The sequence below is a fragment of the Salvia miltiorrhiza genome, chromosome 8, assembly GCF_028751815.1.
Source record: "Salvia miltiorrhiza cultivar Shanhuang (shh) chromosome 8, IMPLAD_Smil_shh, whole genome shotgun sequence".
NCBI lineage: Eukaryota > Viridiplantae > Streptophyta > Magnoliopsida > Lamiales > Lamiaceae > Salvia > Salvia miltiorrhiza.
Window position 1 is genome coordinate 19655524 of NC_080394.1, and position 23122 is coordinate 19678645.

The 23122-nt window shown below is 36.7% G+C and overlaps 3 protein-coding genes across 6 annotated transcripts; 2 read left to right on the top strand and 1 right to left on the bottom strand.

The window, feature by feature from the left end:
* Positions 1 to 6960: 6960 nt before the first annotated feature.
* Positions 6961 to 7557, top strand: LOC130998165 (uncharacterized). The gene has a single exon (XM_057923596.1). It carries the CDS (start codon positions 6961 to 6963, stop codon positions 7555 to 7557), a length of 597 nt encoding a protein of 198 aa, XP_057779579.1.
* A 5571-nt stretch (positions 7558 to 13128) lies between these two features.
* Positions 13129 to 20356, top strand: LOC131001566 (plastidic glucose transporter 4-like). Of its 3 annotated transcripts, none has more exons than XM_057928037.1 (14): positions 13129 to 13528; positions 13735 to 13989; positions 14354 to 14468; positions 14634 to 14701; positions 15318 to 15450; positions 15543 to 15642; positions 15718 to 15830; positions 16823 to 16916; positions 17028 to 17181; positions 17349 to 17495; positions 17581 to 17654; positions 18621 to 18709; positions 18795 to 18909; positions 20034 to 20356. In XM_057928037.1, the coding sequence occupies exons 2-14, from the start codon at positions 13761 to 13763 to the stop codon at positions 20214 to 20216; spliced, it is 1614 nt and encodes a 537-aa protein (XP_057784020.1). In that variant the 5' UTR covers positions 13129 to 13528; positions 13735 to 13760; the 3' UTR covers positions 20217 to 20356. The 3 variants fall into 3 exon arrangements, with proteins under 3 accessions (XP_057784020.1, XP_057784018.1, XP_057784019.1); XM_057928035.1 differs by having other exon boundaries at positions 13164 to 13528; positions 13754 to 13989; XM_057928036.1 differs by having other exon boundaries at positions 13237 to 13528; positions 13760 to 13989.
* A 37-nt stretch (positions 20357 to 20393) lies between these two features.
* LOC131001694 (uncharacterized) lies at positions 20394 to 22117 on the bottom strand. 2 transcript variants are annotated; one of them, XM_057928272.1, is made up of 4 exons: positions 21839 to 22117; positions 21259 to 21319; positions 21001 to 21184; positions 20394 to 20809 (listed from the first exon to the last, which is right to left on the bottom strand). In XM_057928272.1, exons 1-4 carry the CDS (start codon positions 21962 to 21964, stop codon positions 20767 to 20769), a joined length of 414 nt encoding a protein of 137 aa, XP_057784255.1. In that variant the 5' UTR covers positions 21965 to 22117; the 3' UTR covers positions 20394 to 20766. The 2 variants fall into 2 exon arrangements, with proteins under 2 accessions (XP_057784255.1, XP_057784254.1); XM_057928271.1 differs by having other exon boundaries at positions 20394 to 21184; positions 21839 to 22064.
* Positions 22118 to 23122: the final 1005 nt, after the last annotated feature.

Consider the following 23122-nt stretch of genomic DNA (forward strand, 5'->3'; position numbering starts at 1 on the left):
ACTTGACTGATCACGTCCTTGAGTTAACTTTCTATTTTGATCTTCTTTCTTCAAGTAGCTCGTGTTGATCTTCTCTATCACCAGACTTGATGATCAGTGTACTTCTCTTCATGCACCATCATTAGATTTCTGTGTAAGTTGAAACAATATTTCAGAACTTGAGTGGCTTATAATCTTTATTCTTCCTTAGCTGATTCCTATAAAATACAAAAGTATGGTCCCTAATAAGTGAGTTTCAATTTATTTACATTAGCTGACCATCATCACTAGGAGATTTCTTTTTTATTTGCAAAATCATGTTAGTATTTTGTTAATAAAAATATATTCTTGAATACGTATCTTAGATTAAAGATTGAGACAAGAGCTTTAATTTCATACTCCCTCCGTTTTTTAAAATTGTGACCCAATGAAGGTGGCACATGTTTTAAGAAAAAATATGATAGTTGTGTTTGAATGGAGATTGAGTCTCACTCTTTTTTGTAAATAGTGAGAGAGAAAGTTTGTATGGTCATTTCCAAATAAGGAAATGTCATAATTTTTAGGGACATCCCAATAAGGTAATAAGGTCACAATTTTCAGGGACGGAGCGAGTATATAATATGTAAAAAGAGTTTAAATGAATAAATTATGATTATTTAGAGTTGTGAAACAAATTATATAGATATACACTTCTTATGTCCATAAAAATGGAACATAATTATTACTTTTGGCATTCATGAAAAATGGGGCACTTTTTCTTTTAGTACATGGGTCCACATCTTTTTCTTATCTTCAAAAATACTCTTTATTTATAAAAAAACACCTTAAATTCAATCTAAACTATTCATTTTATATAATGGTGAGACACTTTCTCCACTAGATTAAAAATACCATCCATTTTATTAAAACCTATGCAACAAATGTGTCTCATTTTCATGTACGGACACGCAGGCGAGATTGAACCCAAGACCTCTCACAAATGAGAGGTTTTGGTGCCTCAACTTTGCCACGAGAGCAAGGCCTTATTGGCTCAAACGCACACAATATATTAAATATAAAATGAAATACCTGTAAAAAAAAATATAAAATGAAATAGATTATCAAAGCATGTGGCTAACTAAATGTCAATGTCCAGCAAATAAAATAATCCGACCATTATGAAGTGAGAGCATTCAATTTTGGGTTTCGGTATTAATGATCGTTAAAATATGTGTAATTGATGAGCATGGGAGTGGGCTAGGTCGCCAGATATATATGTACCAAATATGATTAATTATTTAGGCTATTGTTGGAAGCACATGTGTGTCCTCATTATGTCCCAATTTCTGCTATAAACACAAAGCATGCATTGCTCTTTACTTTCCCCTACACCCCACCCCTTCACAACCACCATCATATTTAATTTTCTTCGCTCCCTCCATATGCACACTTTAATTAGTTATATATATATATATGGGTGGGATCATGTAAATCCATCCCTTATAATAGTAGTATATAGTATCTAGCGGTCTTCCATATAATGGGGCCATGTGACGCGCTAGGAGCGTGCCACATGACAGCAGCCTCCCAAAAATGCATAACTTTAAACCGAAAAGTGCATTTCATTTTTACAAATTTGATATTTTCGCCACCTCACCCCACCCCACCCCCCAACCCCCCTTCCCCCCACCACCACCCCCTACCCCATCCTCTCAAAAATAGACATGCATGTTGCACATGCATATAAAATCAAACAAAAAATACATAAAGTTTCACATAAAAATGCATTAACTTGTACAAAAAATGCATTTCATTTTTACAAATCTGGTATTTTCGCCACCCCACCCTGCACCACCCCCCAACCCCCACCCTCCAAGCTATTTTTTTTACTGTTGCCCCACCCTAACCCCCTAGCCATTTTTTTTCTTCAGATTTGTGGAAAAAAAAAATGGCTTGGGATGGTGGGGTGGGAGAGTTGGGGGTGGTTCAGGGTGAAGTGGCGAAAATACCGAATTTGTAAAAATGAAATGCATTTTTCTGTTCAAAGTTATGCATTTTGTGTCAAGCTTTATGTATTTTTATATCCATGTAAAATATGTATGTTTTGAGAAAATCTAAATTTTTTATTTTTAATATCCAAAAAATATATTTCGATTTTACCCTTGTGCAGATTTTGCCTTGGAAGCTCCTTGCCACGTGTCACAATCTTGATGCGCCATATGACAATAGTATGTGAGGAAACGTTATATACTATATACTAGGATAAGGGGTGGATCTATATGATCCACTCCCTATATATATATAGGGGGCCGCTCCAATGAGACCCCCTAATTTTAGTGAGATCTAGGGTACGATCTGGTGCGTTTATTTTATCAATCATATGGCTGATATTGTATCTGGAGGGTGATTTTTTTTCGCAGGGTTCGAATCCTGGATGGAGCAGAATATTTTAAATTTTGTTATTCATCAGTATATACTGCATTGTTCATCAGTATATACGGCCATGTTCATCAGTATATATGTCTTATTCATTACGAATTTTTTAAATTTTATTTTTCATCAGTATATACATCTTGTTCATTAGATATACGTTTTGTTCATTAGTATTATATGTCTTATTCATTGTCCTATTGTTTCACGAAAAATATGGGGTCTCACTGGAGCGCGCCCCTATATATATATATATATATATATATATATATATATATATATATAGAGAGAGAGAGAGAGAGAGAGAGAGAGAGAGAAAGAGAGGGAGGTTCAAATGAGAATCGAGATTTAAAATGAGAACGGAGAACCATCCTTAATTCTTGGATCATAAATATTAACGGTGTATGCATTATTTTGATGGATGGATACACTATTTGGATTTGAATCCTGGAGCGAGCGAAATTTTTATTTTTTTCGAATGCAGTTAATTGTATAGTGAATGCAGTAACTTTACACGCCAGTGCAATGTTCTCAGTTCTCATTTTAAATTGCGATTTTCTCTATAACCAACCCGTATATATATAGGGAAGAGTTCAATGAAGACCACTAAATATTCAAAGACCAAAGACCAAATTTTAGCCGTTAATCTTATCTAATCTAACGATTAGCATTTATTCACGCCATGTTCAACGAATTTTTTTGTTGAACATATACAAGGTCGAATTCCACAACCCCCCAAAAATCAACATTTATTCATGCCATGTTCAACAGATTTGATGAACGTTCAACGAAATTACTGATATGTTCAAACGTTCATCAAATTTGTTGAACATGTCGTGAATCAAAGCTGATTCTTTGGGGATTGTGGGATTCGACCTTATTATGTTCAACAAAAAAATTCGTTGAATATGGCGTGAATAAATGTTGACCGTTAAATTAGATAAGATCAACGTACGACTGAAACTTGATCTCTGTAAATTGAATATTTATTGGTCTCCATAGAACGCAGAGAATTATTATATTTCATTTTGAACAAATCTATACATTTTACGAACATATCAATATAACTAACGAATAGACGTATTTGGTAAAAAAGAGAAAAACTCGCCATCAGCAGGATTTGAACCTGGGGCAAATTATTGTTCATGCGGTACATTGATTTGTTCATCAAATTTATACATCTGTTCGTTTTTGTTTCACGAATTCTCTATTATCTAAATATTTAGCATTCTCTGTTTAATCTTTCTCTCTCTCTCTCTCTCTATATATATATATATATATATATATATATATATGTATATAGAAGGAGTGAATCATGTAGATTTATTCCATTATCATAGTATATAGATTTAAAATATGGACCACACAATATGTGTATATGGCGCTAGGAATGTGACACATGGCAAATGTCTTCTAAAGGCTTTCAAAGCAAAATACACGAAAGGTCAAAATAGGAATAAAATTTTTGAAAATTAAAAAAAAAAATTACTTCATCCATCCAGAAAGAACTTCCTAAAAGGGAGTGGTACAGATTTTAAGAAAAAAGTTTGTTGAGTGTATTGAAAGTGGAGAAAAAATTGTTGAGTGTATTAGGAATGATGAAAAATTATTTTAATTAGTATTGAGAATGGTGGGATATAGTACAAAAATAGGTAGGAAGTTCTTTTGTGGACGTCCCAAAAAGGAAAAATAGGAAGTTCTTTCGTGGACGGAGGGAATATTTATTTATTTTGTCGAAAATTCCTTTTGTTCCCACGGCCGTCGTGAAAATTATGCATATAATTGAACATAAATATGCATAAATATAAAACACAAAAATTCATAACGTTAGATAGAAATATATATGAAAAAATATTAGTATACGACTCATCTGGTACTTCTCGTTGTTGCTCACCGACGCCATAGTTATGCATATAATTGAATACAAATATACATATATACATAAACACAAATATGCATAGCGTTGGATAGAAATATGCATGAGAATATATGACCCGTCACGTACCTCTCGTCCCAGGTCACCTGACAGATCGCAAAGTGCTATGCATATTTGTGTGTAACGCTATGCATATATATGTGTTTATGTATATGCATAATGCATATTTGTGTTTAATTATATGCATAGTCTCGTCGTTGGTCACCTGACATGTCATATATTCTCATGCATATTTCTATCCAACGTTATGTATATTTGGGTTTATATATATAGGGTGTGGTTCTAGAGAGAACTACATTATTTGTGAGTATGTGAGAACCATCAAATCTAATGCATTCACTGTAAAAATTAATGCATTCGCTGTTAAAATTAATGCACTAAAAAAATAAAAAAATTGCTCCCTTCAGGATTCGAACCCAGGATCTGCATTCATCCAACAAGATGATACATCCACCGTAGATCTTGATGATCGAATGGCTGAAAATGGTTCTCCGTTCTTTTTTTATTTATGGTTCTTTCTTGAACCTCTCCCTATATATATATATATATATATATATATATGTATATTTGTGTTCAATTATATGTATAATTTTAACAATGATGAGAATAAGGCTTGTATTAATGGAAAAGAAAAAGAGTACAAAACATCCAAGAAAGCGCAAAAGAGAGCAAACAAAAAACCGAGCCTCATTAAAACCTTCTAAGAAGAAGAGACCTTAGAAGGAAAAAGAGTACTCGTGAAAGACTCACATTCGGTTCAGGAGCGGGAAGAGACAACTTCAGGAGTTCCGGCCTAACCATCACCCCTAAGAAGCTCGGCTCAAGAGAACCGGAAGAAGAAGAACCAAGAAAGAAAACAGGAGACCAACAACAAAAGAAAACAACCCAACCAAAGCCTAAGGGAACCAACGAACCTGCTTATATAACCATACGGATATGACTATGCGTCGACATATCCCTTGCAACCGCAATCCTAATCTCCTCAATCGCAAAAGGCCACCAGCCTTCCTGCCGATCATCATTGGCCATAATATCTGCCGGTTGATTACCCTCACGGTAAATATGCGAGACCATCAAAGAAAAATCCCGAAGCAGGCGAAGAGTATGCTGCCAAAACGCCCTAAATCTCCAAGGAACATCACTCGAGCGAGAGTACAAAAGGTGAACCACATACATAGAGTCAGCCTCAACCCACAGATGCCGCCAGCCTCGGGTATGAGCAATGTGAATAGCATAGATCACAGCCAACAATTCCGCCTCGAAAGCAAAGCCGTTGCCGTCTTTAAAATGAAAACAACCTCGGACATGAGACCACTTGTCTCGAAAAACCCCACCCGCAGCAATAACTCCAGGAGCTCCCGCCGCCGAGCCATCTGTATTAACTTTAATCCATTGACCAACGGGAGGCCACCAGTGAACCTCCACCATATAGGGGGGAGGAGCAGCACGGCTCCTCACCCCAATCGCACGAGTGATCGAATAGTCAGCCCAAGAATTAGAAATATTACCCAACTTCCGGAAAACCCCATCAATCTCCATAAAGTAAGCCTTGACAAAGGCCAAAACCGCACGTCTATCAAAGCACAGATCCTCAAAAATAAGCGCATTGCGTCCCGACCAGATACGCCACATCAGAGTGATAATTTTAACAATGATCGTAGAAGAAAATGAATTTTCGATATTTTTTTTTTAATTGTGACCGCACAAAATAGGAGCAAATATTGTGGTGGCCGAACAAATATTTCTTAATTTTACATATGACAAATAAGAGCATGAATAAATGATAAATTCCCTTAATTAATCTATTTTATTGAGGGTGTATTCACTTTGGTTATAAATTTATCATGAAAGAATGAGAGATAACTAAAATTTCACCCTTTAAATTCTTCATTTTTTTCCATCATTTTTTACTTGATCTTTCCTTTGTAATGAAAAGAAGAAATGAGTAAGGATCAAGTAAGAAATGAGAAAAAAAAAATAAAATGATAAAATTTTGTTTATCCCTTTTTTTGTATGATAAATTTACGGTTAAAGAGAATGCACCTGACTGTACCGCATTCCAATCTATTTCAGGGGTGAATACAAGCACCCACTTTCCATTGATTTTGTAATGTGTTTGAATCAAATGACAATATTAATTTTTCTAAAATTTTTTATTCTACCATTCTCTGGCCGAAATTTGCCAACTCGAAAAAAGAATTTTTGAAAAAGTCATTGAGCGTAACGTTTGCAAAAGGAAATTGAAAGAGTCGAGTAGAAGTCTGAGTAGTCCATTTCATCTCCTCACATCCCCTAAAATCCTTCTAGCAGTTAATTACTTGTACACAAGGGTAATATGATATGACTAATGCATTGCTGCATGTCTTCAAATTTTAAATTTTCTTGGAAACTAATTTGCTTAATACTGTAATTTTGATTCCTCTCACCCACTCTCTTTATTACTTTAAATATATATAAATACACATAAATCAGTTCTCTTTTATAACGAGAACAAAAAAATAAAGCTGCCATGCAAAGAGTCCCACTCCCATTTCAATTCGCTACACGTTAGGTTTTCCCACCTTTAAAACCTTCTCCTCCCATTAATTAACACGCCCACCAACTGTTTGATGTTTTGAGCTCTACTACCACTAACAATGGCGGTCCAAGTCTTCCCCGACGGCCCCAGCAGCCCTCGGATCTCATTCTCCCATGATCTTCGGAACGACGACGTCGTTCCTGTCGAGCACTACCCCCGCTCGCCTTCCTCCGGCATCGACTTCGATTTCTGCGTTTTCCGCGAGAGTTTCGACCATGAATCCTCCTCTGCCGACGAGCTCTTCTTCGACGGCAAAATCCTCCCCATCCAGATCAAGAAACGATTATCACCGCCGCTTCTCAGATCGGCGCCTCCTCCGCCCCCGCCGGCCGTTTCAGAGAAGCTGAATCAGAGGCCGTCGTCGTTCTGGGGGTTCAAGCGGAGCGCGAGCTGGAACTGCGGCAGCGGCTATGCGAGGACGTTGTGCCCGCTGCCGCTCCTGTCGCGGAGCAACTCCACCGGCTCCACGGCTAGCGTCAAGCGCTCGCCCAAGCAGAATTCAAGCAACTACCATAAGCCGCCGCTAAAGAAGGGTTCGTATAACGGCGCCGTCAAAATTAACCCGATTTTGAACGTTCCATCTGCGAATCTGTTTGGGTTGGGTTCGATATTTTCCAGGGATAAGGGTAAGAAGAAGGGATTATTTTTCATTTAGATTTTAAGCATTTACATGCTTTAATTTAGAGCAAACACAAAAAGTAAATAAAATGTATGATCGGGGAAATTGGATTTGCATAAATTTAGTCTATCTTCACATGGTGGAAAAAGAATTGGCGAATTACAGGTAAAATTTGCTTGCCCATAATCTGCTTTTTTTTTTTAAATCTTTCTTTTTCTTATACATTATTGTCAATTTGTTTGTCTATTTTCATCTGTCTAGCTTGAAACTAGAAGTTTATATACATATAGTATAGAGTAGTTGCATTCTTTTAATAATTGTTACGCACACATTAATGAAATCTACGCAATATTAAACAGGAAATTTCCAATTTGAAATAAATTTAAATTTAAATTTTTTTATTTTTACTTTCTTCATCTTTTTTCTCATTTTAGACATATAGCATATTTTTTTCATTTTTATTTTAATTATATTTTAAGCAAAATATTCTCACCGTCTCAACGAATTTGAGACATTTCTTTTGAGCACCGTGATTCAAAGTTAATATGTATAATTAGTGATTTTGAATAAATTTTAATATTAATATTTAAATTAATTAAGCTGAATTTTTTTATTTTGATTTATTAATTAAATTAATCAGTTTTTATATTATTAATTACTATTAATTTTTCCTTTCCTAAAAAATGAAAATGAGCTGCATTTTAGCCTCACCTACACATCTCACCTTTTATTCCTTGATCCACAAAAGACAGAAAATTCAAGAAAACAAAAATCCTGTTTCCAATCTCAAATATGGCACGAAGTGAAGCATCTTAAATCAGATCTAGATTTAAAACGAAACACAATTTAAAGTTGGGGATAGTGATGAGACCACCAAAATTCTCTTGAATTTAAAAATGTTTAGAACAAAAACATTGAATTGAATGGTGATACTAACAAAAACTTGAAATGCGAACATCAAACCGTTTATTCAACAAAGGAACACAACCTGCTACTTTTCGTGTCCCTCCTCCTCTAGATTCCATTTACATTGAGCTTCTACGTTTGTTCTAGCCAGAAGGGAACAACAAGGGGTCTGCCCCCATCCCCAAATCCCTAGCACCCCTACCGCTGCCGTTGTCGTGGCTCTCGCCCGTTCCCAACGCCATCCCCTCTAACTCGAAGTCCTAGATTTGCGAGAAGGGGATAAAATTCATCGAAGAAGATCACCGAAAAATAGAGATTCTCAGCGCGCCACCCTTAGCACCACCTTCCTCCGTGCTACCGCAGTCTCATCCTCAATAGTGCGACTTTCCCCGTTCCTCTCTCTTATTTCTTAAACAACCATTACTTCCCTCTGTTCTCTCACTCATCTCTTAAACGGACGGCCATACTGCGAGAAATCACCATCGCTACCTCCTCTTTCCTCTGCGACAGCAGCCATGACGGATGACGCAAGATTTGGTCTAAGGTTTCACAAGTTGAGAGAGAGAAGGATTGAGGATGATATTAATTATATATTCCCTCTGCCCCATTAGGCTTGTCCCATTTCTTTTGGGCACGGTTATTAATGAGGATATAATTAGTGTAGTAAAAGTGTGTAAAGGTGTGGGCTATATTGTTTGTAGTGTAAAATCATTACCAAATATAAAAACAGGACAAGATCAATGAGACAAAAAAAAAAAAAAAAAAAACAGGAAAAGATCAATGGGACGGAAGAAGTATATGAAAATATATTTTATAATATTTTTAGGTTGATTGACTGGTGTTGACGGGGCAGAGCTGAGGCTAGGGTTCAACCCCGTATTTTGACTTCCGTTGTAGCACAAGCTCTTATCTTGTCTTTCGTTTCCCTAACTTAAGACTTCTATGTTATATTATGAATGACATCTCTTGTCGAGTTTAGACTCTTAACTTTCAAATATTCTGTTAATGAATGTTGGTTATTAGAAGCATGAAACCAAACTTGTGATCCTAAGGTTTAGCTATGTTGTTGATGACTAGCATCATTCGATGTCATTCTTTCTTCATTCAAAAGGGTTTTGCCCAACTTATTGCCCTGTTATTTGGACTAAGCAAGGTTTTTCCCTTGTGTTATTACTATGAATTGGTCGCACCTCGAATACAGATATTCCTTCAAGAATTGGGGTGTGATAGAATGGTATCAGAGCTTCAGTTTCCTTTCATGCCTCTATAATTGTAAGCTTCTAATGTCGAGTCTAAAATAGTATCTCCACACTTAAGATTATCATTAACCATCAATTTTCCGTCACACTGTCATAACAAAGGTACGGTTTAAAAGTTTAAAAAGTTTTGAATGTTTATGAAGCAAAAATAAATGGGCGCTTTAAATGAATGATTCTACGTGAATTGCTTATCGTTTTTCATATTTTATATTGTATGAATTGCTAATCGCTTTCATATTGTTATTTTGAGTCTCAGACTCATATAATCAAGATTAATGTCGTGTTTGAGACCACCCGAACCCTTAACAAATCAATGAATGTATAGTCGAGTTGGATTCTCTGAATCCTTCCGACTTAAGCAAGTTTGTCATGAAAGGGGCATTCTATGCCCACATGACTTAAGGTTCCAATGATGAATGAATCAATCAATGAATGAAAAGGCTTTATGTCATCATCTTAGGTTCACTGCCTATACGATTAAATGATAAGGTCCTCCTACAAACTATTTGAGTACCCTCCCCAAGAATGCTTTGGGAATGTAAGCCGTGCTAGCTTCGCTTGAACGATTTAGAGAGGACTGGTAATGTACCAATATTTAACATAGACGTGTTTCAGAAAAAAAAAAAAAAATAGACGTGTTTCAACGTAGAAGCAATGCCTTCAGACTAAGGATTCACTTATGTTACTCCACTAAAGTTAAAATTAGTTTCTACATAGAATTTGACTTTCACATGGTTATACCATAAAAACGGTATATATTGTACATATCCACACACACACACACACACACACACACATATATATATATATGTATGCTGTTTGAGTCTCTTCTTATTCTGATTCTCAATAGCTATCAATCAGAATGAAAGATGCACTGAGAGGACACGGCGTAGTAGGGGAGTTTTCCCTAAAGAACCTTATCCACAAGTAGCACATGATCTTACAATCGAGGTAAAGTTTTGTAAGGAAAAACCTCAAACGTTTGATGGATTGGGCGATCTCACTGACGCTGAGAAATGTGTTAGAGAAATGTTGGTCCCGTGGCGAGTATGTGCTGGCATATGGAAGGGGGGAATACACCAATTAGCAATCTTGAATCTTTATCAATTTGAGTGTTCTAAGACAATGATGTTGATAATGAGTCAGCCTAATAGATGCAAATCAACGAACGGATGTTTGCTGACTAATGTTCATGAAAATTCTGCCTAACAGATGATCAATTATCTACTTTGTTGATTACTCGTTAGCAAGTCAGTTAGAATAGAAATTGAAGCGTGTGCGGAATTATGGTGGTAAATTTTAACTCGCTATGAAAATCTTTTGACTTCTCATTTCAGCTCATGCAGATTTCAGTTTTAGGATCAGTGACTTAAGTCAGACTGATAAAACTTGAAGAGCAGTTTTATGCTTATGTTGAGTGCAATGCAAGTGGTCAGTGTGTTGAAAGGATTAGCAAATAAAGCAACACTGAACCAAAATATTAGCATTCTAATGCACTAACGCGACCATACTTCAGGTTTTAAGCGAAGCTGTCATTTTGGTCAACGTACAAATAAATTTATAACCTTGCCCAAGACAGGCGTAGTGTCTAATGGTAAGCAAGGGTCGATCCCTCAAGGAGTTGGTGCAACTTGTCTCTTGTCACGAACGAAAATAAGAAAAATGGTGGGGTGGACTATCGTCCTGGTCACGAGACATGGTGAATTATAAACGGACAGATATAGATTTAATCGGTGATTTGTTGTAGAATTACGAATTATACCTAGTGTTGTTTGGAAAAGCGAGAGAAATGCTAAGTTGTTGAAAGCACGAAAGTAAGACTGCAGTAGTATTGCGAGTGAAGAAAAGCGTAGATTTACATGGTGTGTGTAAATCTCTCGGGCGAAGGCCATTCCTCTGGCGGGAGTGACTTCTCTGATGAAGGCGACTTCTCTGGTGAAGCCCATTCCTCTGACGAGGCCCGTTCCTCTGACGAAGACCGATCCTCTGCTCTACACATATTACTCCTCATCAGTATTTATAGAAGGGAAAAAGGAAAAGAAAAAAGAAAAAAAAAGAAAATCAAAATAGACGTTCCAAAAGCAACGGCCGATTTTAAAAAAAAAATTAAAGCAACGGTCATTTAAAAAAAAGATTTTTGATTTTTTTTTAAATTGGGCGCGTCCGAAGGACGCGCCATATACCATCGCCGCTCGCCCCGGGTCTAGCCTTCGCCACGGCCTCGCATCAGGCCGTGTCTCCAATGCGGCGCCCCCCTCCTCGCCCCGCGTCGATCCAGCGCTCGACACGAGCGCTGGAGGTGCTCTTAAAAAGTTGATTCATTATTAGTGCTCTTTTGGTTCAAGTAGGAGAATGGAAAGAGAATGAAATCAAATAAATGAGTGGAATGATAACAATTAACCATTATTTTTATTGAGTGTTTGGTTAAATAATAGAAATGAATCATTAGTAAGGGATTTTCTTTTTTTTGTTTTCTCTCTATTTTGAGGGGTAATAAATTGGGTGATTGAGTTACTCTCAAGTAAGGGTAATGTTTAATCCATTACTCAAATCAAATAATAAGTAATAGATTCAATTATCTCAAGTAAGGGTAATGTTTAATCCATTACTCAAATCAAATACTCCCTCCGTCCCTGAAATGGCTTCCTCTTTGGGGACGGCACGGGTTTTAATAAAAAGTTGTAAAGTGTATTGATAGTGGAGAAAAAGTGATATAATTATTATTGGGAGTTGTGAAAAGTGTTATAATTAGTATTGAGAGTGGTGAAAAGTGAAAAGTGAGAATAAATAAAGTATTATTAGTGGTGGGGTAGGTTTCCAAAAATGGAAAGAAAGAAAGAGGAAGTTATTTGGGGGACGTCCCAAAATGGAAAAAGATGAAGTTATTTTAGGGACGGAGGGAGTAATAAGTAATAGATTCAATTAAATGAATCTCCAATCAAATATGAGCTTAGAGGAAATGTTGAGAAAAAAATAATTGACTTTTAAAGCTGATGTTATGGTGCGGTGTCACTTTGTAAACTGAAAATTGAGTTTATGATTGAACCTACCCTTATCATCTCGAGCGCATATCACGGCCACGTCAGACGATTGAAGTTATCATCTCCAGCGCATATAATGGCCACGTCAGACGACGCTCCGACATTTCCAACATTCTTCAAAATCTAATGTGAAAACATAATAGTACTACGCAGACGGCATATCCTTCCAAGAGATCACAAGGCGTTTTTGCCCTCTCTTTACCTTTTTTTTTTTGAATTACTCTCTTTTACCTTTTCACACGTCAAGAAATTACTATAATCGTACATATTTTAAAAAATTATTTCCATCAAAATATGCGATAATTTAATCAATATTATTTTTATCATGCAAGTCATAGATAAATACTAGTACAATTTCGTAAGTGGATATACATTACCTATTTACCCACACTATAAATCAAAGTAATAAGAAATAACCTCCAGCTATAATCACATAATTCTGTTCTGTTAATAGTAATACATCCTTATCCATAAAAATAAATGAATGATTCTACAGTATCGGATTTCTTTTTTGTTCTTTGGTATTTTGGGATCTCAATAATCGGAAAACCATATTTGGATATGTTTAAAATTTTAACAGCAAAAATATATCCGAATAAATTACAGATAATCCGAACAAATCTATGATTGATTTATAGCAGTCTGAGCTTCCGGACTCGTCGAAGTAAGCTGCCAAGTGAGACGTTACTCCCCACGTACTAATTTTATTCACGCTTACACCGCAAACCACCAAAACCACCACCATTCACCAATCACCTATCGGATTCTCTCCGCTTCCCGCCGCCGTCGCTACCGGTAACGGTAATACTCTCTGTCTCCTATCCTTTTCTTGTATCTCGGTGTTTTTGCTTTGAATTCGGACCACAACGATGATCTTATGGTGATTCGAGATTATATCAATTTCTAGTGCACAATTCATGCGCACTTCTACCGCCGCGGTGCCTCTCATCGAACTGCATTTAATAATCACTATTTTTTTTCGTGATTTGGACTTTTATGAATCTCAGCGTTGACGGTCAGTTTTAGTGTTAGAATGGAAGCTTCCGTGTACACCGTCAACACAAAATCGTGCTTGGGCCTCCACAGCCGCAGGATTTTGCCGAGATTAGCACTCGGTGTAGGATGCAGTCTTCGCGCGACGAAGAGGAATAATGCTTTGAGGCTTAGCTGCGGTTCGACTTCAATGGGGAGAGCTGGAGGTAGTATTCAGAGTCTGTTCGGATCATCGGCCAAGGCTAGATTAGTCAGAGCTCAAGCTTCTGGTTCGTATTTCTCTGCTGATTTCATGTGTATACCTCTTTTTTCTGTCACTTGTTAGCAGTAGAGATTGTTGCTACTGTAAGACTTGCAGTGGGGGTTTCTAACATTGACCAATATGGATACGTGGTGCTACTTTTCTTGGGGGTTTATATTGTGCCGAGCTAATTATTTTCTTAGGGGGCATTTACTTTGAGTGATAGGATAGATTGCTAAAACATAGGATTGAGTATTTGAAGGATAAGATGGTCAAACAAGCTCATAATTAATCAATCAATCAAAGTAAATGTTAGATTAGCTTGGATTATTTTTCTGTATCCATTCGTTGAACTTAGTGCTTTCTTACAATAACAATCAGCATCTGTGCAGAAGGAGATATTGAGAATGTTGCTCCTGCGAAAATCCCGGTGACATCGTCTGGATCCGTGTTGCCATATGTTGGTGTTGCTTGTCTTGGAGCGTTTCTATTTGGATATCATCTAGGGTATGTTCTTTTGTTAGCTGATTTTTTTTAGTCCAACGAATGGCTAAATGCGTCATTCTTGCTTTCGCAACACACTGATGCTTGAGCTAGATGCAATTTGTATTGCTTTTGAGTTAGTTTTCTGAAGCTTATTTCTTTCGTTCTATTGTCACACTTATGCTTCAGAGTGGTTAATGGAGCTCTCGAGTACCTTGCTAAGGATCTTGGAATTGTGGAAAACACGGTGCTCCAAGGCAAGTTGTTGCTGACTCTTTTATTTATTAGGTCCATTTAATAAAGGGTTAGAAAGGCAATCAGATACACAATACAATTCTGCTATTTTTCATGCGGAAATGAAAGAAGAGAGATAAAGATGCAATCTGGGATTAGCCATACCTAATATCAGTAAATGTTAAAGGATAAGGAACCAGAGGCCAGAGAAAATATAGCAAAATATAGGTCAGAAGTGAGTGAATCTGAGTTCTGATTTATCTTCAACTTAATAATCAAATAGAAACATAGGAAGGATGTGTGTGCTTAATCTTGTTGCTCAAATCTCTAACCTTCTTTTACTGGGATCTGATGTACCTTACTTCTCAATTGCTTCTGCTTGAAAGGGAATTTTGTTTCTAACTGTGCTGGAAAAATCCATAGATTGATGTATCTAAATCAGATTTTATTGTTAACACCTTCCTGGTCAGGGGTCGGTTCGCTGTTGATGCAGTATATGTTTATTTTGCTTGGAATATGATTGATTACTCACTCACTTTCAGTATATAGTTGTTATATTTCTTGTTTGGAGAGTCACTATTGGCGGGATTCAACGTTATTATATGAATCAATTATTTTTGCCTTTTGTTTATCTTGTAGGCTGGGTTGTTAGCACACTTCTCGCTGGTGCCACAGTTGGTTCGTTTACTGGTGGTTCATTGGCAGATAAGTTTGGGCGAACAAAGACTTTTATTTTGGATGCAGTTCCACTTGCTGTAGGAGCATTTCTTTGGTACATACTTTTACACGGAGGACACAATTTCTTCGATAATGTTTTTGGGCAGGGGGTTGGGAAAACAATGCCTAAAATTCTTCTCATTTCAGTGCCACTGCCCAGAATATAGAGACAATGATAATAGGCCGGTTACTTGCTGGCATTGGGATTGGTGTTTCTTCTGCAATTGTGCCACTTTACATCTCTGAGGTATCGATTTCTCTTACTTCTCATGCTAATGTTTTATATAGATTACTACATCCCTATCCCTCTTTCTGTTGCCAGATCTCTCCGACTGAAATCCGAGGTACACTTGGATCTGTCAACCAGCTATTTATATGTATTGGAATTCTTGCAGCATTGGTAGCTGGTCTACCTTTGGCCGGGAATCCTCTGTGGTAATTCCTTCTTCCCGAATTCACTCTTAGCAGGAAACAGGGGACTTCTTTCTCCTGTACAGACGGAGTCAAAATTGATTCTGCGATTTGCAAATGGATCAGAATTGATTTCCTTGACCCTCTTTCTTCAAATTAATTTATTGTAGCTTACAGTTTTTTAAAAGTCAAATGATAAACTTTACACACTTTTTGTTATTTTGAGTATCACCACATCTAATTTGGCATCAATGCATCATTGACTTATGATCTTTTATTTATGATCTCTTTGTTTATCTGAAAGAATAAGATGTATTAAGATCTCTTTATTTGTCTAATACTTTTGAGGGGATAATAAGAGAAGCTCAATAAGATACTTTAACATTCCATGCAAGGCATCTCATATTGCCTGCTATGCATAACGAGGCTTCAAGAAAGAAAGAGCGTCAATTCCCATAACTTTTCATTTAGAGTGAGATAAGATGCTTAGGTCATAATATCCAGATGACTTTTAGTTTATGGACATGGATAGCATCAATCTATCCATTATGCTTCTGTAGCAATTTCGAGCAATAAGGCTAAGTTAGTTGCAAAGCTTAATTTTCTGCAGTGTCTCGTATCTGGTACCAGCCCCTTTACTTTGATAGAGGCAGGTAGAATTCTCCAGCTGTCTAAACTTTATCTGCAAGGATGGGGTCGGATCCTGATTTTGTTTTCAGTATCCTCATGTTGTATTCCAATTCATAAGCACCCTGGGAATATGTCTAGACATAAAAGCCTAACTGAAATAAATCTAGAATTGGTCTGAAGTAGATGACCATTTACTGGTCTAGAAAATGACAAATTTGAAGGAATGTTACTATCATATTTTTCTTCATTTATGAATTTTATATTGTTATTTATAAGTGTAATATGATTTTAATGTTTCAATCATTTCTAGGTTTATTTACATGAAGATTATCCTCTTACATTTTATCATTTTGACTGATTGGCTTGTCCTCTCTCTCCCGTATTAGGTGGAGGTCGATGTTTGGTGTTGCACTTATTCCATCTGTCTTACTGGCACTTGGAATGGCATTTTCTCCTGAAAGTCCTCGTTGGCTTTACCAGGTTTCATTGTGAACTTGATTGCAAATTTGCAACCTCCATGCTTTCGTGGCTGCATGTTTGACGTGATAGTTTGATAGATAGTGCTAAATGAGGCACGGTTTGTATTTGCAGCAAGGAAGAATTTCTGATGCCGAAGTATCTATTAAAAGGCTATTTGGGAAAGAAAGAGTTGCTGAGGTTATGAGGGATTTGGATGAAGCAGGACAGGGTTCCACGGAACCAGAAGCAGGCTGGTTTGATCTATTCAGCAGCCGTTACTGGAAAAGTACATCTTCTATTATGAAATTGTTCATTTTGGATCCGATTCATCATTACTGTTTATGGATATTGATTCTCTTTTTCTTGTTGTCCCTATTACTGATTGCACTCTGAATAATGGAAACTTATGCATGAATCTCTTGGGTCTGCTGATATTCTTCACATTTTCTGCAGTTGTTAGTGTAGGTGCGGCTCTCTTCTTGTTCCAGCAGCTTGCTGGGATAAACGCTGTTGTTTATTATTCAACTTCGGTATTCCGCAGTGCTGGAATTACATCTGATGTTGCTGCCAGCGCTCTTGTTGGGGCTGCAAACGTAATTGGTTAGTCTTGGCATTGGAAGTTGTAAAAAGTTGTGTGGTTTAGTGGCCGCAAGTGTTTTTCCTTATTGGGTTAATCTTCTTCTAGGAACAACTGTTGCATCCTCGTTGATGGACAAGCAAGGACGCAAGAGCCTTCTTCTTACAAGCTTTGCTGGAATGGTACGATTTAGTTTGCAGGACTCTAATGAACCTTTGCTGAGTTTTATGACCAAAGTTACTAAAAATAAAAGTAAACAAAGAAACGGAAGGAAATGAAGTTAGGGGAAAAGACATATCTTCCTTGTTGTCTACAAGGGCTTTTCTTAAGCTCTTTGTAACCAACCCAGGCCCATGGGTGGGGGCCCAATTGTGATACGCGGCACGACGGGCTTCGTTAACAAGGACTTGGTATCCATTCTTGCTTTGCCAAAACGGTTTACTCAAGCTGCTAGAAGAGTCAATTATACCCTTTAATATAAAAATGTTGAAAGCCTGCGTCAAGGAGTACATCTGACTTTTCTAACAACTTTGGGTAACTATTTTGGTGGAACTAGAATGGAAGCAAAGTAGTGGCTAGTGTTACTTCTAGGGCATTGTATTGCTGTGAGCCAACACCCCATTGGGCCTGAGGCGTTGCCATCTTGTAGTCCTTACTTTCTCTAGTTATTTCGCTATGCTTGTGCTCTTTGTTCTATCCATAATGACAGCAAAAAGTTGGAGAAATCCAAAAATCTCGAGTTGCACTCTGTGGAAGTTCTAACCGTCTGTTGTATATTTTATAGGTTTCTTGTTAGATTCATCATGCTTTTTCCTTTCCCATTTTATCTCCTAGTGCTTAATTTCATATTTGGGTTTTTTGGGCCGGAAATTCAGCAGTAGTTTGGTATTAATTTTTTTTTTTTAATCTTTTCCCATAATCATTATTATCATTAGACTTAGGTGCCATATTATTTGTCAAAAAATTTCAAATTCTTTTCACATGTCATATTTAAGGATGACCTGCTGTAGATTGCTGGCATGAACTTGAATTACTCTTTGAACTTTGCTTGAGCAAGTAAATTTGTTGAATATGTGGTCTCTATATTTCTTGCTCGTCTTTTAATGATTATTATTACTTTTATTAATTCTCCTTTTCCTCTGTGAAAGGCTGCTTCAATGTTGCTGCTTTCTTTAAGTTTTACTTGGACGGTTCTGGCACCATATTCAGGAACACTTGCTGTTCTTGGGACTGTACTGTAAGTGATGTTTGCTTGCAGCTCATGTTTATTTGTTGAAGTCATAATACTGTCTCGTAAATAACACATTCTGTTTGTCAAACAGCTATGTTTTATCTTTCTCGCTCGGTGCTGGTCCTGTGCCTGCTCTTCTACTTCCAGAGATCTTTTCATCTCGAATCAGAGCAAAAGCAGTGGCATTATCTTTAGGCATGCATTGGGTAAGCAAAATTTTGAGGAAATGTTTTTCTCTGTTCTTTTATTTTTCCCATGCTTCATTTTCACATAGAAGTCTCTGCCTCCCGTAAGTCTGAATAAAATATTTGGTTTGAACAATAGGAGTGCTACGACATATAAGTAGAGTTTCATTGAGTTTTGTGGGTGAGCATGTTGATGTTCTGGTGCACCAGTACTCTATTTGGATGCCTTATCTACTTTTTGTGTTTTAGGAAACAAGCACTTTGTTGAGATTTCTTAGTCCTACAAAGATCAAATCAGAAATTGTAAAAATGAGTGAAAAAGGGAGTTAAATGACCCAGCCGTAATTCCAACATGGTATTGATAGATTATTTAAATTGAGTTGTTTATTGGATGATCTAAATGTGAGATAGATTAATGAAGTTAGAAGGTGTAAATATATTCCCTTAAAATTTGCTTCTCCCGTTCTACAAATCATATGCTAGAAAACATCCAACAAGATGGGTATTGTGCGACCTAAAATAAATATTATGACCCTGAGAACGTTTGGGATAGTTTACAACAAAAGATAAACATACTAGAAGATACCTGAGGAAATTCCGAACAAAGAATGCCTAGATGAAATGGAGTTTTATACAATGACTCTCTCCATAGTTTTGGCAACAGTAGCAAATTCGAGTTGCATATGCCTCAATGTCTTTATCGAGACTGAGGCATGTTAAGCACCTCATGTAGCCATTTCACACTTGAAATACAATAGCATATGTTAAAAATACTTTATATTCTGTATGTTTGAGAAGAGTGGAAGTAGGGTAACTGGTAATGATGTTCTTATACGTGTAAAGTAGATTGGGATCACGTGTTCCAGGCTTTGCAGACAATTCCTTATTGCATATCTTTAAGAGAGAGATAGTGCCCAAGGTTGCTGTTTGTGTCACACACGAACAGTGTCGAGTCGATATCTACTTAATAGGACTCAGATTGTGTTTGACTATATATTTATGGAAGTGTTGATCTCTACTAATGAAACAATTTCTTGGTCTTGTCCCCAAATGCAACAGAATCTGAGTTTTATGCAGTCTGTTATTTGATGACTTGGGATTTATCCGTTACATGTTATAAACCATATATATTCCCGCTTGAACAGATATCCAATTTTGTGATTGGCCTCTACTTCTTGAGTGTTGTAACCAAGTTTGGGATCAGCACGGTGTACCTGGGATTCGCTTCTGTGTGTCTCCTTGCAGTTATGTACATATCAGGCAATGTCGTCGAGACAAAGGGCCGCTCCTTGGAGGAAATAGAACGTGCTTTAAGTCCAGCTGTTTGACACATTTTTTGTAGTTTCTCAACTTTTTAGTTGTAGAAAGTTGTTTTGTTTTTATAGTGCAACTCCAGCTGGGAACATCATGTACATGGACAGAGTTGTTGTTCACTTGCATTTGGAATAACATCATGCATTTCTAATCACAGTTTTTTTTTCTTTTCTTTTTGGTGATGAGATACCTTAATAAAAATCTGATATTCTCCAATTCCATTAGGCTGATGCAGACTCTAAAATCTAAATAGCAGACTTACATGAAAGCAATCAGTCTCTAGGCCCTCCAGAATGTGGACTATTTACAGAACATATATATTGCACAACTTTATAATCAAATAATCACATGAAATGAAAGATCCTGCTGCCGCTGCACAAAAAGGTCGTCTCACCAAACGTCATGAAAACTTGCCATTCACTTCGCAATGCCTGAAGATTATATGACCCGTGGAGAGAACACCACAAAAGAAGTCAATCTCATCATTGTCTTTGGAGCTGAAGAAGATAATCGACACAATCTCTGCTGCATCCCCGACTCCACACAAAATTTGCGGTGGCATTCTCACATGTTGGACTTCCTCTCCCACCTCTCTTTCGTGTCGAGCCTATATAATTTGTAACAAGAGTATAAAGATCCAAGTAAATCACCTCTCAGACACAATTAGGTCAATACACTATCAACTCATGCTGGTAGAGGTATTTTCTTTCATTTTACTATTCGACCACCTATCTTTCCCAATTGTTAAGTGAACATAAAAAAACAGATAAATAATTGTGAATGAGAGCCTGAGAATACCCCCAATACAACTTGTGGCGTGTTTTTGCTGCTACATTGTCTACTCCACACGATGCGTTCCCCACTCTGTTTTCTGGTTTTAAGTCACCGGTGCCATCCATAGTAGTAGGTTTACTTGGTTCTTGGTCGGAGCTTTCCTGAATTTCAGCAAGCTTCTTGTGGGTCTTCCCTTTCCCATCAGCTCCTGCACATCTCCAACAATCAGAAACCGATCAAAGAGCGAATCAATGGTCGAAGAAAGCACAAAACGTTTTACACCTTTGTCTCGCTTGTGTATTTTAGATTTGGCTTTGATTTGTAAACGCCTCCTATGCAATTCCTGACAATCACAACGAGAAAGAAAGAGCTTCAAATTATTGCGTTCCTTACAGAGTAATCACATATGATCACAATTTAAAAAAGAGAAACATAAAAGAGAAAAAAATGGAAACTAATTAACTCAATTCAATTTCAACACAGTTTCATCTCATGGCAATTCAACAAGAAGTATATGAATTTATTTATTTTTCTATATTTTGGAGAAAGATGTAAATAAATATAAAACCATTGGTTACTCTATTCCCAGCTGCATCGTTTCCATTTACAGTATTTAGATAATTGTAAATGCCCACTCATAACAAACAAATTGAAAGTTGAAGGTGATAGAGAGATTATCATGCAACTTAATCATGAAAACAGAGAGTCCCACGATCAATACAAAAGGAAAGACAAAAAAGAAGGGGATAAGCTTCTTGCTGAAAAGCATTGACGGATAATACCAAAATCGATCATTTTTAGGGTTTATGTCCCTGCAGTTCTGCTGCATACAAATTGAAGCAAGGAAGAGTTATTGGAGAACCTGAAATTTGGAGAGCTGCGATTCAGTAATTCCAGGATTGGGCTTGAAATTGGGGCGTAAAGAAGTCGCTGAGGATATAACTGCTTCTCTCCTTTCGTCTGCTTCTTCGCGGCTCCCTCTTTCCATTCTCACTCTGTAATTTCTTTCCGTTTGGTTTCTTATATGCCTAACTAGAGTTTGTCGAATTCTCTCAAAAAATAAACAAATAAACAAAAATTAGAGTTTGTAGAAAATAAATAGCCTAGGTAAGCATTATTAAGAAATAGATGGCGTGTGCATGTGTTAGCCAAGCGTTAATGGTTAATACTTAATGCCAAAGGTTTTGGGTTCGAGTCCCTATGATGCAGTTTTTAAATTAATTTATTTAATATTATTAAATTATCAAAAAGAAAAAGAAATAGATGGCTGCATTTACCCAAATAAAACACAACATCTCCAAGGATCTAAATTTTAAACTATGAAACAATATTTCAATTTTCTATATAATAATAATAATAATAATAATAATATATAAAGTTCAAAATAATTTTCTAACACAATTCACTCATCCTAGTCCAATATATTTGGGCTGAGCCGCACTGAGCGCGAGATGCGACCAATCCATCTTTACAAGTTATTTTGTCAAAATTTTAGGCTCCTCAATGCCTCATCGCATGTGCGAACCAGTGCGCACCATTCGAGTAGGAAATTGTTGGTTAGCCATAAAATGATTAACGCAAAAGGCCTACTAATAGGGATGGCAATGGATCCTGGACTCGGTCCAGATCCGCAGATCCAGATCCTTTTTATAGGATCTGGACCTTGTAAAAAATGGATCCAATGAATCTGGACCGGATCTGAATTACTCTTAAGATTTGCGGATTTGAATCTGGAGCAAAAGTTTTGAGACCCAGATCCGGTCCAGATCCGGCCCACGGATCCGGTTATATATATAAAAAAAAATATATTTTATTTTATTTTATTTTTATCAAACTCTACCTTAAAGATCTATTACTAATCTAAACATCTATTTTCATAAATAATGTATATAATTCTATTAAAAATAATATTTTATTTTATCTTAATTTAAATTTTAGTTGTTGTTGTTATTATTATTATTATTATTATTATTATTATTATTATTATTATTATTATTATTATATCTTTTATTTATATTTAGGGCTGGGATTCGGGTCGGGATCGGGTACCCTACCCGAAAAAATCGGGTACCCGATCCCGATTAAGGCGGAAAACCGATACCCGGTCCCGAACCCGAAAAAAATCGGGTACCCGAGTCGGGTATTC

Excerpts from the sequence above, each read along its gene's own strand:
- LOC131001694 (XM_057928271.1), bottom strand. The coding sequence starts at position 21,964 with ATGGAAAGAGGGAGCCGCGAAGAAGCAGACGAAAGGAGAGAAGCAGTT. Across the intron at positions 21,320-21,838 it reads CGCAGCTCTCCAAATTTCAG|GAATTGCATAGGAGGCGTTT; the intron begins GTTCTCCAATAA and ends TGTGATTGTCAG. Across the intron at positions 21,185-21,258 it reads AATACACAAGCGAGACAAAG|GAGCTGATGGGAAAGGGAAG; the intron begins GTGTAAAACGTT and ends GGAGATGTGCAG.
- LOC130998165 (XM_057923596.1), top strand. The coding sequence starts at position 6,961 with ATGGCGGTCCAAGTCTTCCCCGACGGCCCCAGCAGCCCTCGGATCTCA.
- LOC131001566 (XM_057928037.1), top strand. The coding sequence starts at position 13,761 with ATGGAAGCTTCCGTGTACACCGTCAACACAAAATCGTGCTTGGGCCTC. Across the intron at positions 13,990-14,353 it reads AGTCAGAGCTCAAGCTTCTG|AAGGAGATATTGAGAATGTT; the intron begins GTTCGTATTTCT and ends GCATCTGTGCAG. Across the intron at positions 17,655-18,620 it reads TTACAAGCTTTGCTGGAATG|GCTGCTTCAATGTTGCTGCT; the intron begins GTACGATTTAGT and ends CCTCTGTGAAAG.